Source organism: Photinus pyralis, unplaced genomic scaffold (assembly GCF_008802855.1).
Source record: "Photinus pyralis isolate 1611_PpyrPB1 unplaced genomic scaffold, Ppyr1.3 Ppyr1.4_LG4, whole genome shotgun sequence".
In the NCBI taxonomy this organism is placed as follows: domain Eukaryota; kingdom Metazoa; phylum Arthropoda; class Insecta; order Coleoptera; family Lampyridae; genus Photinus; species Photinus pyralis.
In genome coordinates, this window is record NW_022170511.1 from 48,011,280 (window position 1) to 48,028,717 (window position 17,438).

A 17,438-nucleotide genomic window follows, 5' to 3' on the forward strand; every position below is an offset into this window, starting at 1 on the left:
TAATTTGTACATTTTTTTGAATTGTTTGATGCGTTTCGGTATAAATTGTTGTTATTGGCAATCAATTAATCGTGTTTATTCGAACCCATTGTGAGATGCGCATAGATTTTTCTTTTCATATCCATATTTCAGGTGGTGATCAAAATTTGTGTAATAAATTCTTTGGAATTTTCGAAACCAAGTGTACCAAATAGCGTTAAGTAATAGAACAGATGGTACTACGTTAGTTATACCAATCTGAACTTCGGCCTTTTTAGGATTAAGTACATGTTTTTGTTAGATTGATGATTATTATGTTTTCTGTTTTCCTCAATAAATGGCTATTATTATATTTAGACTTTTTTGTGACTGATGGCGAAAGTGTACGAGAAAAATTATATTCCAATTTCAATTTGTTTGGGCTAGCTGAACAGGTATTCTGGGGGTAGTGTAGTTTAGTGGAGTGTACACCACTGCACACAGCAACACACTTAAAATGGCGGTCGGCCAAGAAAATTGTTAAAAATCTGAACAATCACTTTAGAAACATTATTTGGATGTCATAAACTTGTATTGTATCCTCCTGAACAAAATTCTAAGGAGGTACCTACCCATTATACTTCCAACCAAGTGATCCACGGTCTTCCGCATGCTGGAAACAACTGGTTTAGTAGATACAAGGACTACATTAAAAGTTACAGGCGAATTCTAAAAAACAATAATGCTCCTGAGCACTGTTACAAAAGGCCCGGAATAAATAGAAAATGTAAAATCTTTTGAAAAATTATATTTTGAATCAATTGTTACAGTATTCACACATTTTGAGTATTAATCTTTCTCGTGATAAAGATATCTGGAATGTATTATACATTTTCAATAAATATTTAAACATTATACTTCGCCAAATGGAAGCCACATGTTTAATTACCTACATTATTTATAATATATTTACAGTAGTACAGCTACTAGTACAAAATCAATACTGACTGTAGTTGTATGTATATAATTTTAATGATGGCCGCAATCATTATTTAAATTGAGTACTTTTTGACTTGAACCGGTGCTATTATCAACCGATTTACCTTAATCAACTTGTGCAAGTATCAAAGCACACCAAATGGAATGTCTACCAGTCTTTCTGTTCCGATAAAAAACCTCAGTTTATTACATAACACCGGATAGAGTTCAGTTTTAAACTACATTTTAGTTAAAGCTAGTAAATTATAAACTAATTTGTAAAAAATATGGCAAAAATATTATTATAAGTTGTGCTTTTACATTTATTATAATTTTATTTTTTGTACATTGGTTTAACGAATTAAGGCTTAGAAATTGTGATAAAATATAGAATTTTTACATAAAAAATTGAAAATAAAATTGCACAAGAATGACTATAAACTTATCAGTTTCAAATTTTATTTGCACATCTAAAACTAGGCACTATGGATTGTGATTTCTATCACATTTAATTTGCAGACTGGGTTGAGCATTTGGCTTCATTTATAATACAATCTAATACTCTTCAAAAGAAAAACTTTAGCCTAAAGTCCTGTGATGTCATCGAAATTGAACAAGCATACGTATAGAGATTTGACTTCTTTAATTCCTACCACCCTTCACTGTAAGTGAAGAAATACTGTCCGCAATACACGAAACCGACATTAAGTATTAAATCAAATATTGACGACGTAGCATTTGAAGGCAATCTACTAAAATGACTTAGAAATAAACATTCACTAACTTATGTCGTAAAGTCTCGTTCCAAATCTGCTATCGACGGCCTCTGTCTGGTTCTACGAGCTTGAAGAGGTACAGTTGTATCTTGGATCTGCCCCTGGACGGGTAGATCGATCAGAGTTGTCGGCGAGAATCGAACGCGACTTACAGAACTATTACTATCTTTTGCAGACACGTATGAACTGTCGTCACTTGTTAAACTATCAGGTGGGGTTGGATTTGTGGGTGTGTTACCGCCCGATTGTCCTTGACCCCCTTGATAATTGTTTCTCTTCAAGCTAGAACGTAATTTTGTAACGCTGCCAGTCTCTAAAGTAGTTGGTCTCTCTACATTTGTGGAATCGTAAGAACTTTGTCTTGAAAAGGACAAAGTGTACTCGTAGTCTATTGGTTGTGTCCTAAGGTAATGTGTGGGTGTATAATTGCATTCGTCTTCTAAACGAAAACTAGGGTTTACATTTGAACCACTTGTAGTTGTAGAACTAGCATTCGAAACGTTAGATGGTGTACGCTTATGCACAAGCAAAGCGACTCTTTGAGGTGTTCTTGTGCTACTATGACTACTTAAACTACTAGGATTATCATAAGCGTAATCGGTACCGTAACCGTACATAGTGGTTGAACCACTATAGTCAGAACCATATCCACCATAATTATGGTCATTATGCCCATAAACACTTAAAAATGGTTTGTCTATGCCAACACATCCTAAGCAACGTATACTGTCATTACGACAGCCATGGTAATCTCCCGGTATGTATATAGTAGCACCGCGATCATATGGAGTATACAATTGCTCGGAGCCGTCGTTGCTGGTAGAACTGGACTTTCTTCTGGGCGATGGATTGGGCGTAATGTGAGTGGAATGGTGCTGAGGGGAATCTGTGAATCGTAACGGTTTCTGATCTTCGTACTGCAAATTCATTAATTGGGAGGTGGTCAACATCGGTCTGTAGTGCTTTGTAGGGCCGTGGTAAGTGTTGTGATTGTATCCACTAGACGAGGAGTATTCATATTCGAGGTTTTCTGCAGCAGGTCTCCACTGTTGATATTCGTAATTAACTTCTGACCTAAAAAGATACATTTCAACCAATTAATCACCCAAGGAATTATAACGAACATATACAGGCTGTTTCATACAAACCTAGCAGTATTTAGACTTCCATTAATAATTTAAATCTTAAAATTTGCATACCAGCATAGTTTTTTATGCTCTATCGAAGGAAAATATTATCATTACCGGAAGTGAATAGCAACTTTCTTATTTTAAATAGAACACCCTATATTTTATTGCATTTTCGAATTCTACATGAAAATCTACATCGTTTGATACCACATTTCCCTATACCTAGCATCAACGGTTTTAAAGTTATTGAAGATTTTTCAAAATTTTTGACGTTTGACTGCTTTTTTTTAGCGCCCTGTACCTATGGCTCCGTTGACTAGAATTTCAAAAAGTCTGCCAAAACAACAATACTGACGTGGTACTACATCCGCATGATTTAAATTTTGATCGCCCTTCTTCTACAGGGTGTTCTAAAATTAATGGTCTAAATACTCTAAAATTGATTTTTTCTAATGAAACCTGCTTTATTGTTTTGCATTTGAAATGTGGAAAGAAAATTCTGCATTGATTAATTATTACATGTCCTATACCTATCTGTTATGGTTTTCGTTTTAAGATTTTCTAAAATGGTGAACCTTATATGCATAATCTACTCAGGAGGCCTTGAAATAAACGCGTTAGTAGATGTCATTGTACCATCCTTGAAAACATTACCCGGGAAAAGCTACTGGTTTCAACTTGACGGAGCGCCAAGTCATTCTACCCGTGATGCTTAATGTATTTGAACATTTTTGAAGACAAGTGCATCAGGTAGGGCGCGCTATTGGTTTTCTAGATCTCCAGATATAATGCCGGGGTCTTATAAAAAACAAAGTTACATCAGTTCATTCTCGTGAAGAACTGCAAATTAGGGTGAGAAGAGCTTTTGATGAAATGGACTAGGAATTCGAGATGAGACTATCAACGGAGTTAATCAGAGGATGCCATTATGCATTGAAAAAAACCTCAATTTGATGTTTGTTTTTTATTTTGTTATTTGTTATCATGGCTTGCTTCTGTTTTTGATTCCATCTTTATTTAAATTTGTATTCATTAAAGTATATAGGAACTTAGTGATATTAACTACCATGAATAACGAACAATTATAACCGAAAAAGAGTTATCTGTCAGATCTGCTAACGCGTTTATTTCAAGACCTACTAAGAACCTTATGCATATAATATAATGGTCACAATTTTAGAAAATCTTAAATAAAATGGAAACCATCACAGATAGGTATGGGAATATAATAATTGACCATTAATTTTAAAACACTCTGTAGAAGGGCGATAAAAATTTAAATCATTTTCATGTAGCATCAAGTCAGTGGACAAGTCAGCGCTAAAAAACGCAAACGTCAAAAATTTTGAATTACTTGAAAACCGTTGATGCTAGGTATAGGGAAATGTGGTATCAAACGACGTAGATTTTCATGTAGATTTCCAAAATTCAATAAGATATGGGGTGTTCCATTTAAAACAAGAAAGTACAACCGGAAGTGAAACGATCATGACAGGTAATTTCTTTTGATAGAGCATGTTGGTATACAAATTTGCTGATTTAAATCATTAATAGCTGTAATTAATAATTTTAGGTAACAGGTTGCGTGAAACAGCCTGTATATAGTCCGTCCACAGATTGAGTGCACATAAGGTGTATAGGACAATTTTTTTAGAGCTGTATCTTCATGTTCTGAGGATCGCACCTACTTGATCAAATCAATTAATTTACAGGGTGTTTTTTTGTCGAATCTAAAAATTAGTCAAGAGTAAACTGTCTTTATTTTAGCAAATATAGTCAAATTGTATTAAAAAAAATTGTTTAGAACTAAAAGTTATTTTCATACAGCCTACTTTGATTTTTTCATTAACTTGAGAACAATTTAAAAATCAGTAAATGGTGTAAAAAACAATCACATATTAGACATATCCGCTTGACAGATATTCTTTTTTATTTACTAGTAATATATTCCTGAGAACTTATATTTAATTTTGCTTGTAACGAATTCGGGTTACATAGAAGAACAGGCTTGTAAATAACACTGAATGTAGTCCCGTTTCCCGTATAATTATATTTCAACTTTATTTCCATTTTTAAATTTATTTGGTTTTGCTATTATGTGGAAATAAACGTCATTATTATTATTACATGGTAGACTTTCAATTCCTATGCAAATCAGCCTGCTTTGATTTTTGTTACAAATGATTTCAAAAGTATTGGATGCTGTTGAAAAAATCAAAGTAGGCTGATTTGTATGAAAATTTAAGATCTTCTATAATTGTAGCATTTTTTTAATAATTTGGGATACCATGGTCTTTTAAAAAAATTTTGTTTTGAAGATATATACAGTGTTCCAGGCAAAATGTCCGCTCTGTATATCGCAGAGGATGGCTGAAAGGAGTTTATGGGAGGCATTTTATTGTGTAAAATGGAAAAGATTAAAAACAATACAGTGGACTCTTTATAAACCGGCACTACGCCAATACGACACTCCATTTACCCGGCGTGGCGGGGGATTTAAGTTGAGATATATTACTGAAACTTATTTTTCATTGTTTAGTTTGGTACTGCACTGTAAAAATATTATTTCTTAGAGATAATTGTTGAGTATGACATTTGTGATTCTAAAATACTTTTTTATTAGTTGCTTTGGCACAATAAAACACTTGTTTTGTGTATTTTAAGTGTTTTTATTTATGGACTTCCAATAATCCGGCAATACCCCGGTCCCATATCTGCCAGATTACTGTATTTAAAAAACGGGGTAGATTGGACAAAAGGAAAGCTTATCAAATGGTCTCTATGTGGGACAGAAAGTCGCAATGAGGATTGCTATTGGCAGAGGAGTTAGGCAGGGGCGTGGGACTCACACTAGACCAGGAAAAAGAAACATTACAAACTACTCCCGATCACCTGATACTGGAGAACCTAAAAAACTCTCTGGGGCCGTTAAGAAGTTAAAAAAGGTTATTGCAAAAACAAATGAACGCCCCACGCCATCTTTGTTTTTGAAATAACTGAGTTTTTGTTTTACGAAAATGATAAACTGGTTCTCTTTAAAAATGTGAAAAATTTTTTTTTAGTTTATTGTGCGAAATTTAAGATGGCAGTTACGCCCTCTGTTGGTCCTTTTTAGAACTTGAAAATATTTTCCAGCGATTCTTCATCACCGATTTACCCAATAATTTTTTTACCCCTAAGTCATATGACGAACGGTTCTCGAGATATGGCCGAGGAACAGTCTTATTGGGTCACCCGGTACATATTCAGCACCTAAGAAGTGCTATGCAATCAAAAATGAGTTCCTGTCAAGTCCCCTTTGAAATTTTTGTTTACATCGGAAATCGTACTTCAACTTCCAAAGGAGAGTTGACAGCCAATTTTTCATGCATATTAATGTGTTGGTTATCAATATCCAGTGTACTGGCTACCTTAAAAAAAACCGCCAGACAGCACATCAAAATATCAGCATTCTAATAGGTGGCAATTTTGTTTTGTCATTTTAGAATAGTACTCAAACGATGCTACAGAGTACTAATGTCCTGGCTATCGTTTACTGACTATTGCACGCACATATAAAACATTAGCAAAGCGCATAGAATGTGCCACAATTTTCTGAATCCATCTTTACATGCATGTTGACATTAACAAAAAATTACATTTCACACAACAATTGAACACTGTCACATAATACCAGTTACATTACCTATTTGGTTGTAATCTTGGATGTACCGGCGATACATTTGACAACCGCACGTCATATCCAGTCGCAACTCCCGCTAATAAGGCAGCCATGTTGTACAAAACCAACTCGATTACACTCAGTTTATGCCTCGATTTTAAACCTGTCATATAATTCCACTTAGATATCGACTATAATCTAAGATTGATACTCACCATCGGCACTATATAACGTCGGCATTGGCACATTGTTTCTGACGGTGCCAGGTATTGGATATTCGGGACCCCAATCCTCAGGGGGTACGAAATCTGTTAACCCAAACATACAACACTCTAGCTCTCTCTTATTTTTGGTGTAAAATAAAATACAAGCTACATTAGGAGGAAAGAAGAAATCCTTTAATGCACAGCGAAAGTCGCCGAGTTTCTTAAAATAATTAAATAAAATTGAGAACACAAATTAAGGCGACTTACGCTGTAATTAAAGTATAGGGTAACCTTGTTATGAAGTATATAAGTTAACACAACAACCCCATTAGTACAAATTGAATTAAAATCTTGAAAATATAGACGTTAAAAATAAGAAACTTCACCTTCATTAATTATACATAAAAAATAATGGAATGCAAATCCTTAGGTCATGCTTATATTCAAAAAATAAAATACGTAGTTAAAAAATGCTAGGAGTCTGTTTATTTTAAAAATTCATACATGTAGTAACACCATCACCACAAATTAAACAACTTGAACTCTGTATTTAAAAAAATATGTGAACTACTTTTTAAACACAGAAATATTCATCTACACAAATTAAAAACGAATGTGTTCAAGCAGCATAACATCAGAGTGTTCAATGTTTTTGACAGGAGGAGTGCAAGTTGAAATTTAAGTGTACGTAAGCATAAATTTCAAATCACTCCAACATTGCAGCAGAGACAAATGACATTGATCACTCTTCCTTATAAGTTCGTAATTAAAAATTAACATTCATAGCATTAAAACCTAATATAACTACAATTAATATAATAAAATCAATCTACATAAAGAAATAAAAACTTGCAGAAGCTGAAATAAAGTACGTGAAACTAAGAAAAAAAATACAAGCTACTGTGCTTAAAACTTAACATAAAAATTTATGTTTTATTGCTTTTAGTTAACTTACAGACAATGTTGTGGAGATTGTCCTCAGATATACCTTGATAAAAAATTTTGTATAAAAATAAAATACTATTTTTCCCATAAATCAGTTTAATCTTTAAGCAAATTTTCGGTATCGTCATGAACATCACTTAAGCTAGCATAATTTTTCGCAAAACTGACAGAGTTATTATTGTTAACCCCTTTAGCAATTACAAAAGCTCTAGTGCTAAACACAGTATCGTAATGTGATTCACTTATATTCCCAATAGACCGACTGAGCCGATTTTGCCCCATCAACAGAGAACTTGGCGTTAAAGAAGCATTATTTGCGGGATAACTATTATTACGCGAAGAACTTCGAAATGGCTTAAACTCTGACAATGCAAAAGCGGTTACTTTACTTTTAACAAACTGGAGAGTGGAAGTATAATTGTTATCACCTTTATCACCAATAATTTTATTATCAGGAGTTGTAGGTGTTGTGTTACCTATATCATGTGTAGGCCTGCTCAGTAGAGTCCTTGGTTTATCCAAGTTTGGAGCACTTTTTGACCAAATACCGCCCGGTCTTTGAGTGGGGCGCAATAAAGGAATTTGACCTCTTTCACGTTGATGACAGGTACTAGGACCCCAAGTCTTCCCTTTTACTCCGTCCGCAGGCACTGTAAGAGAATAATACACCCATCTGTGCCCTACAATTATTTTCCATAAAGTTTTTCAGCATTTATACCTCTTTCATACCTCTCTTCTTTTGCCATTATTTCGATTATCCGACGTTTTTTAAAACATGCAATAATGAAATAAAAATTTTGCAAATATTTAACTACATACGTAGTAGTGTTCGATGTGATGCTTGTTAATCTTTTGAAGTATAGAAAAGTGAGCCGCAAATCCCAAAAAGTAAGTATTTTTACCCCAGTAACCTGGTCATGAAAATGAGAGTCCAAGTTGCATCAAGTGGGGGTAGTATTTGACTAAGAGGGCAAGCTGTCTCTTACGGTTACACATCTGATTGGTTCTTTCATAACTTGTCTGATATGGGTCCATGAAGAGAACATTTTAAACCGAGTACGGGGAGGGTTTAGTGGTATGGAGAAAGTCAATGTTCTCAACCAGTCGATTGAAATTGAAATAGGTACATAATTTATTTAGCCACTGTATTTAGCAAACATTTACATCGATGATATACAAACAGTGTAAATGAGAGCCCTCCCCCTACACCCCTCGAATTGAAAAAAATATTTTGTAAATTAAACTTGGCTGGGTATTTTTTCTGTGAAAACCCCAAAAAACCATCAAATCATTTTTTAATAGTTCCAAAACTCAGTCACTGACAATACACAGGGTGTAGCATCTAAGACCCCTCGGATCATAATTCCTTACCATAAAAGATACTGAAAAAAGAGCATTGAGAAGTCTAATCGAAAAAGTACGAATTGTTTTGGATTCTACGCCCCAAAATTAATAAGAAAAAGTGTTTTCCCGAGAAATTTTGGTGTAGTCGATTTTTGGAAAAAAGGAAGGAACTGCCCTTTTTTTTGCCCCGAAAAAAAATTGTCTCAGATCGACCCGGAAAAAATTTTTTCTTATAGAACCTGGTCTGTAGAATTCATAATTTCAAACAGTTCCAAGATTGGGCTACGAGTTCAAAAGTTACAGCCCTTTGAATTTTCTTTCGAATTTGTTTCTAGTCTATAACTTTTGATTGAGAAGTTTTTGAATTTTCTTTCGAAATTGGTTTCTAGTCTATAACTTTTGATTGAGAAGTCTGATCGAAAAAGTACGAATTGTTTTGGATTCTACGCACCAAAATTAATAAGAAAAAGTGTTTTCCCGAGAAATTTTGGTGTAGTCGATTTTTGGTAAAAAAGGAAGGTTATACACTGCCTTTTTTTGAGCCCCGAAAAAAAAATTATCTCAGATCGACCCGGAAAAAAATTTTCTTATAGAATGTGGCCTGTAGAATCCATAATTTCAAACAGTTCCAAGATTGGGCTACTAGTTCAAAAGTTACAGCCCTTTGAATTTTTTTTCGAAATTGGTTTCTAGTCTATAACTTTTGATTGAGAAGTCTAATCGAAAAAGTACGAAATGTTTTGGATTCTACGCCCCAAAATTAATAAGAAAAAGTGTTTTCCCGAGAAATTTTGGTGTAGTCGATTTTTGGTAAAAAAGGAAGGTTATACATTGCCTTTTTTTCAGGCACGAAAAAAAAATTGTCTCAGATCGACCCGGGAAAAAATTTTCTTATATAATGTGACCTGTAGAATCGACAATTTCAAACAGTTCCACGATTGGACTACTAGTTCAAAAGTTACAGCCATACATACATTGTACAATTACCGTCGCCATATTTCTAAAATATTTTTAATCACCAGGAGCGTGCTGTATTCCAGTGGTGTATCAAACTTGCGTTTTATTTAATGGACTACCCATATTTTATTGCAGATTTGGAAAGTACTTCCAAAGTACTTATTTTTTTATGTAGTGTTATAAGTCTTAACGATTTCGCTGTTATAACCTTTGTTCCTTTTCTGACAGTTTTTCAAATTTTTTTTTAGAGAGAAATTTAATCGCGCCAGGGGTTAAGTTTTGAATTAAGACACAGGCCAAGATCTCTTCCACTGTCACAAGTTCCCACTGATACAAACAAAACCACACATTCCGTAAGAAAATTTCAGAGAAAAAAAGATTTGTAGAAGTGTTTTTTTTAACCCAAGTTTGCCATCTGTTTAACAAATTATATAAAACATGGTTACCATGTTGTTTACTCAAAATAAAAGTATCTCCCGCATGTCCTCGGCAGTAATTGATACCGTCCTGTATACCTTATTCTTGATGTAGGAAGAAATCAAGGGAAGTGTGGTCTGGCGATCTTGGTGGCCACCTCACTGGGCCCTCACAGCTAATCCGTGGGTCCGGAAATCTTTCTTAAAAATATTCTAGAACGGTACGGCTGTAATGTTTTGTTTCGTCACAGCAGACTAGGGTTAGGAAGAGAAATTTTTTATGATCCTAGGAGTCTTTGATGCTGCAGCACCCTGTATAAGTGTGCAAAATTTTAAGTGGTTCGAATAAGTCTTTGACTGAAATTTATGTACAGGATGTCCTATTAATAAAGATCATAGGCCATATCTATGCAACCGTTAATATGCACAGCTTGGGGAAAAAGATTTTGGTAACAAAAGCGTCCAAAAGAAATCGCTGGAAATTATTTTTAAGTTTCTAGAGGGCGTAATAAGCAGGAAAATGATTTTTTTCCCTAAAATATACCCAACGAACATGCATAAAAAAATACATACATTTTATTTTATTTATTTTATTTATTTTATTTTTTTATTTATTTTATTTTTATTTTATTATCCCTCTCTTGTTTTGGGCCCTCAACAATCTTGTATGAATTTTGCATCAAATATTGCTCTAGCTCATAAAATGAGGGGTGGGGGGAAGGGGGGCATTTTTTTAAGGAGTTGAATGTAACTTTTGGGCTTATTGGAAAGAGCTCTCTTCTTGTAATCAGATTTTACACGAATAGTCTTTTTAGTAAATGTGATGAGTGGCGCGGTTTGACATTAACATAAACTTTGCAAGTTTTCTTGAAAATTTCAAATGGAATGTTATAATTATTATATGATATTATCAACTAAGATGAAAACGTGAAAAAAGCAGTGAAAGCATCATTTTGATATCCGTTTTCTAAGCAGAGATATGGCGAAAATAAGAACATTCACAAATTTTTGCAATATTTGTATTCATCCAAGTTACCATTGAAACAAAAGAACACCTAACAAGCAATAATTATGTCAAAGTGATCGCAGTTCAAAATTAACACTCAATATAAGTTTTTAAACCATGAGCAACAAATAAATTTAATTGAAATTAGCTCTATAATGTGCTGGATTATAGAGTGGGAGTACAGGATTACACAGTGAATCAGCTGTGTCGCTAAATGCCAGACTACTGGATGTGCTGGACTGTCGAGCTCCGGATTACTGTATATCAAACCATTTCAGTAGGCGTGATATTTTCATTTTCCAAAAAAAAGGGATAAATGCTTTCGAGTGATGTTTCGCATGACCTATGTCGTCAATAAAAAAAATTCAAGATGGCGGCCGCCCTCAAAATTAGGTAATGAAGAAATTTCTTTTTTATTCCGAAACATGTATAACAATGTCTTATTAAAGTCCTCTAAACTTGAAATCAATATCTCGAACCGTTTCAGCAGGGGAGCTTTGTCCCACTACTGGAGCAATGTTGAAGGTTGTAGGGAAAAACTTCCAAAACGTTAAATTAAAGCGAAAAAACAGAGCAGTGTCCCTCCTCTACTGTTCGTACTGTTACTGTTGATAACAGGTAAGTGAGTATTGAGCCTATCACACGTGTGCGTTTTAAAACAGTCGGATAAACAATTGAACAACTTCTTCATGTACAAGCTTTCACCATTCCCGATGTCTCTATTCACTCAGGAGGAAATGAGGATGGGCAATAAGTCCCCTTTTTATGCCGCATTCCAACCTGTTAATATTGAAAAGTCGCGAGGAAAAACTAAATTTGTGGTTGTAGATGGTGGTCACCTTCTTCACAAAGTGGAGTGGCCCAATCACTCTAGATCTAGATTTATTGGTCATCCTCACCGCCCTTGGGGGTCTCAAACAAGATACGGTCTACGAATGTCAATAGTTTTGTCTGTGAGTAGTGTCCTATCCCAATATAATTTATGTGTATTATCTGTGGAGTGTATTTGTAGTATGTAAAATGTGTTATCTGTTATGAGATTATGTTTAAGAGCTAGTTTTTGATCTATGATTTTAACTGTGAAGTGTTTTAGATTTGCCGATTCCAAAGTTCATTTGTATGTCACGTAAACCAATTTCCCAGCAATGCTATTGATCAAGTTGAGGATCAATATCGGGTACACTTACACTCGTATTTAGTAACCATTTAGTAGTAAAAGTCACCAACGCGTTACGGATACCAGGGTACCCATTATACAGGGTGACACTTTTAAAACTTTCAATGGGCGATATCGTTTTTTATATTAGAGGTATCACAAAATGGCCAAAACCGTTTCGGTAGAATCGAGGGGGAAGCAAAATGGTCGTATAAAGAAGGAACCAACTTCAACCTCGTACCCCCCGCCACCCCCATGCCTAAATTTTGAATTGTGACGTATCACTTGTGATACATCATTGGAAAGCTCTTAAAAAATGCTTTTCAGAAATACCATACACTGGTGCATTTAAACTGCCCATTCACAATTTATGTAATAAAAATGAGTAATTTGAGTATTTGATGAATTTGTCAGTGTTTGAAATAAAAAAAAAATTTCTTAGCTCTAGTGATGCTTTGGAAAAACAATGACAGCAATTTTTAGTAAATAATAATTTTCTATTGCTTTATTTGTTGATCGGTTATTATTATTTTAGTCTCGTTTTTAGTATTTCTTGGCAAGAAAATTACAAATTTTGAATTTAACTAAAGATTTCATAATGGTGTACACGTTAGCCGAAAGAGTTGAAATTATTTTCATTTCATCTATGGTTCTGAAGCGCGATCTGCATTTAGAACAGCAGCTGTTTTTAATGCCCGACACCCAGAACGACGTGTCAGTCACACTTATGTTGCAATGTTAGTGACTAAATTTGAAGAAACTGGGTCAGTGGAAAATAAGAAAAGAGACGGACCAAGAATAATGGATGAAGCTACTCAGATTGAAGTTTTAGGTCATTTTGGTGCAAACCCAACATCATCTATTCGAAAAGCAGCGACTATGACCGGACTTTCGCGAGAAACTGTACGACGAACTCTTAAGGTGCACAAATTCTACCCTTATAAGATGCAGATTGTACAGGAACTAACCGAAGACGACTCCGATCGAAGAATCCAATTTTGTGAAATAATGACCGAGAATATTCAAAATAATCCGGAACTGGTGAAAAACATTTGTTTTAGTGATGAATGTACATTCTTTGTAAATGGAAATGTGAACAAACATAACTGCCGGTATTGGGACGATAAAAATCCTCATCTTTTTCGCGAGGGGCATACTTAACGGCCCCAAAAAATTAACGTCTGGGCAGGTATGGGTATCTTAGGTGATAGCATTATTGGTCCTCTGTTTATGGAAGGAAATTTAACTGGAGATACTTACCTAAACATGCTACAAAATACCGTCGAGCCTCTGATCACTCATGAAATAGAGAATCAAATAAATCCAATTGACGGAAACATGAATTTGATTGAAGATTTCATACATTTTCAACAAGATGGGGCTCCTCCTCATTACTCTATGGCTGTTTGTGAATTTTTAGATGAGAAATTTCCGGGACAGTGGATAGGACGAAGAGGTCCTATAGATTGGCCAGCACGATCTCCAGATCTGACACCATTGGATTTCTTTCTTTGGGTCATTTAAAATCGGTTGTGTACAAAACTGAACCAGCTTCCATAAATGATCTTCGCTACCGGATAGTCAGGGAGTGCCGTTCACTTTCCAGGGAAGTGTTTAAAAATGTTAGAAATGAATTTGAAAACCGTTTGTGGTATTGTTTAGAACAAAACAGTGAAATTTTGAACATTTTATTAAATAAAAGTTGTTTATTTGCGGAGTTCAAATTTTAGTGTAATAAATTGTGAATGGGCAGTTTAAATGTACCAGTGTATGGTTTTTAAGAGCTTTCCAATGATGTATCACAAGTGATACGTCACAATTCAAAATTTAGGCATGGGGGTGGCGGGGGGTACGAGGTTGAAGTTGGTTCCTTCTTTATACGACCATTTTGCTTCCCCCTCGATTCTACCGAAACGGTTTTGGCCATTTTGTGATACCTCTAATATAAAAAACGATATCGCCCATTGAAAGTTTTAAAAGTGTCACCCTGTATAGGTATCAATACTTACCAACATATGTGTTGATTTTATATTAAACCTTCTTGACAAGGTTCAGTCGCCTGTTTGTGCCCCTCCCCATACCACCAAACCTTCTACCCACCCAAGTTGTATCTCTAGGTCAAAAATGGTGGATACATGTTCCTTCATTGTCAAAATGGGAAAAAAACAAAAGAAGTGACATTACAGTTTTTGGAATATTTACAGTGACCTTGGGTCTGCTGGGGACGAAAACTTGAATTTTGCATTTCAGTCACGTTCCATACAAGAAAAAAAGACGAAACCTACTACCCCCACCTGATGCAAATAATGATACTGGGCTATTTGTTACACGCATAAATATTTTCCACACAGATGCAATGCTAGATTAACAAACATTTCATATAGAATAACGTAACGAAATATTTTGCAATAAAATAGGACGCAATTTTTTAGTAACAATTTAGAACGAACACTAATGCGTATTTTTAAATCAGCACGATATGATAAAGCCAAAAACTGTGAAAAACTAAATTCATTCAAGAATTTACCGAATTGTAATACAACACAAAATTATGCATGCAATAAAAATTTCATATACCATGCAAATGCTAACGTTTCGTATTAGTCGACAGTAGAAAACTTACGGGCGATAGCACGTAACCGTGGTATTGCAGGAGAACCGGGTGGACTGTGAGGTGAAATTACGCCAGTAATCGCTTTGTTATCTATCGTGTGCTGCACCGTAATTGTATGCCTAAAATCGGATGGAAAACTAATATTCGTTCCGGGTTCTTTCTTTAACAATTTCAGTCTTGACCTCTTGAACTTCCCTAAATAAACACGTTATCTGCGAAATCGATAGGTAAGAGAACACTACCTTTCCTTTTGTTAGGTGTGGGCGTCTGTTGCTTAATCATAAAATGCAGCTCTCTCTCTAACAAATCTATTTCTCGAGCTTGCAGTTCTTGCTCTTTCTGTCTCAGTTGCTCCTCGTGCAACCGCTGCTGCAACTGAGCTCTATTTAAATCCTCTTCTCTACATCGCAGCTCCTAAAAAAGCAATTTTTTTATTTACAATGACAAGCAAGTCCGTAACCGTCAGTAAATTACCTCCTCGTACGATTTACAAGCCTACATAACGCAGCATAAATGAGATAGAAAATCAAGTAACAGAAATTATGAGTAAACCTCTCTAAATTACCTTCTCTTTCCTGCGCAATTCTAAGAGGACTTCTTCTATTTCTTGCCGCCAATTTTCCTGCATGGTATGAAAACTCTCGTGTGGTGTTTGCGTAAAAGAAGAGTGTACGATGTTATCTAAAGCGTCCAGAATTTCCTCAAACGTCGGTCGTCTGTGAGGGTCCGATTCCCAACAGGCTGAAAATGTATGTAAGCACTATGACAAGAACACTCTTAATTTTTCTCAAGTCAAATTTACGTATGCTATCCATAGAATTTATACATCTGGGATTACCTCACACTCCGGTATTCTATTAAGATAACAAGTAGAAGGGTAATTTACCTTCCATAAGATCGCGCCATGGTTGAGGACACGTGCTTGGAATAGGTAAGGTAAGTTTGTTGACCGCAACGCCGTACGCCACAGCAAGCGTATCTATACCCTTGTAGGGAGTTTCTCCGGTTAAAAGTTCCCACAAGAGTACTCCGTAACTCCAAATGTCACTCGCCTTTGAAAATGTCGAGTTCTTAATCACTTCAGGAGCCATCCATGCGTACGTTCCCGCCTGCGACATCCTTGTCGTTTTGTAAACTTCCCTCGCAAGTCCAAAATCCGTAATCTTAAGTGTTTTAAATTGCAAATCTTCGTTTGAAATTTCTTCACTTAAGAGAACTGTAAGAAAATCAGAGCATTAATTATAAAAAGTAAATAATTTCCTTAGTATGCCTTGTTTTATGAATATACCGAGAAATACACACTCAAAAACGAACCTTCTAGGTAAGTTTACACGTTTTTGGGTGGTCTCTTTTCGATTTTCATGTAACTTTTTTACCATTTGATTTTTGGTAGGCGAAGACGAGGGGAAACAACTCCTTAAATATGGTGTACACCTGGAATTTTTAATTACTTGATTACCTTTTCAATACTTTAATTACGTTTTGAGTCTTTTCAGTACCTACCTTCAAATACATTTCCAGTATTTTGATTACATTGTGAATATTTTAATTACTTTTTCAATTTTTTAATTACAATTTCAAATACTTTCATTACTTGTTGAGTATTTGATAACATGTTTGGTAAAGGTCAGGTTGTTGACCCGTCATGTACCAAATTTGGTACACATATTCTTAGACAAAAAAGGAAGAACTTAAAAATGTTTGGACAGAATGCGCAGGCTGTGCTAGCCTCAGCAATTTTTTTTTCTGAATCATGTTACTCTTAATACATAAGGTATGGGTAAAATCAGTAGTAGGCTCTGGTAAAACCCTTTCCCTTAATCCCAGCTGAAATTTGGAACAACTTAGGGCTATGGTTGGTAGAAATTAATTCCTTTCGTTGAGACTTTTCATTAGAGTACCATGAAGGATAAAACTAGTTCCCCCCCCCCCCCTTCCCTCCCCGCGTACTTTGATAAGAGGACAGAAAGAAGGGCAGTAGTTGGTAGAAAACGGTTCCTTTCGTTGAGACCTTTAATTAGAATACAATGAGATAAAATTAATTTTTAACTCCCCCTCCTCCTCAGGCCCCGTCGCTCGCTGATCCCGAAAAAGAGTCGCACGAGAAAGTTATAGTTTGTACAAACCAATTTATTTCGATGAGACCTTTCATTAGAATACCATGAAGGGTAGAACATGCGTTTACCCCCCCCACCATCCCTTTCCCAAAGTTTAACTTGCCATGCGAGACCAATTGGTTGTCTTATGTAAAAGTTATGCACGTTTTACTTTCAAAAACAGCATCTCAGGAA

At 35.2% G+C, this 17,438-nt stretch overlaps 1 protein-coding gene across 1 annotated transcript; it reads right to left on the minus strand.

Annotated features, from left to right (window-relative positions):
- Positions 1-753: 753 nt before the first annotated feature.
- Positions 754-16,370, minus strand: LOC116169205 (mitogen-activated protein kinase kinase kinase 10-like; the record flags this gene model as incomplete). The annotated part of the gene is made up of 9 exons (XM_031485234.1): positions 754-2,786; positions 6,528-6,666; positions 6,719-6,811; positions 7,665-7,697; positions 8,131-8,304; positions 15,157-15,342; positions 15,390-15,561; positions 15,713-15,888; positions 16,034-16,370. Coding segments are annotated over 9 exons (2,376 nt in total), but the record flags the coding sequence as incomplete, so codon positions are not given.
- Positions 16,371-17,438: the final 1,068 nt, after the last annotated feature.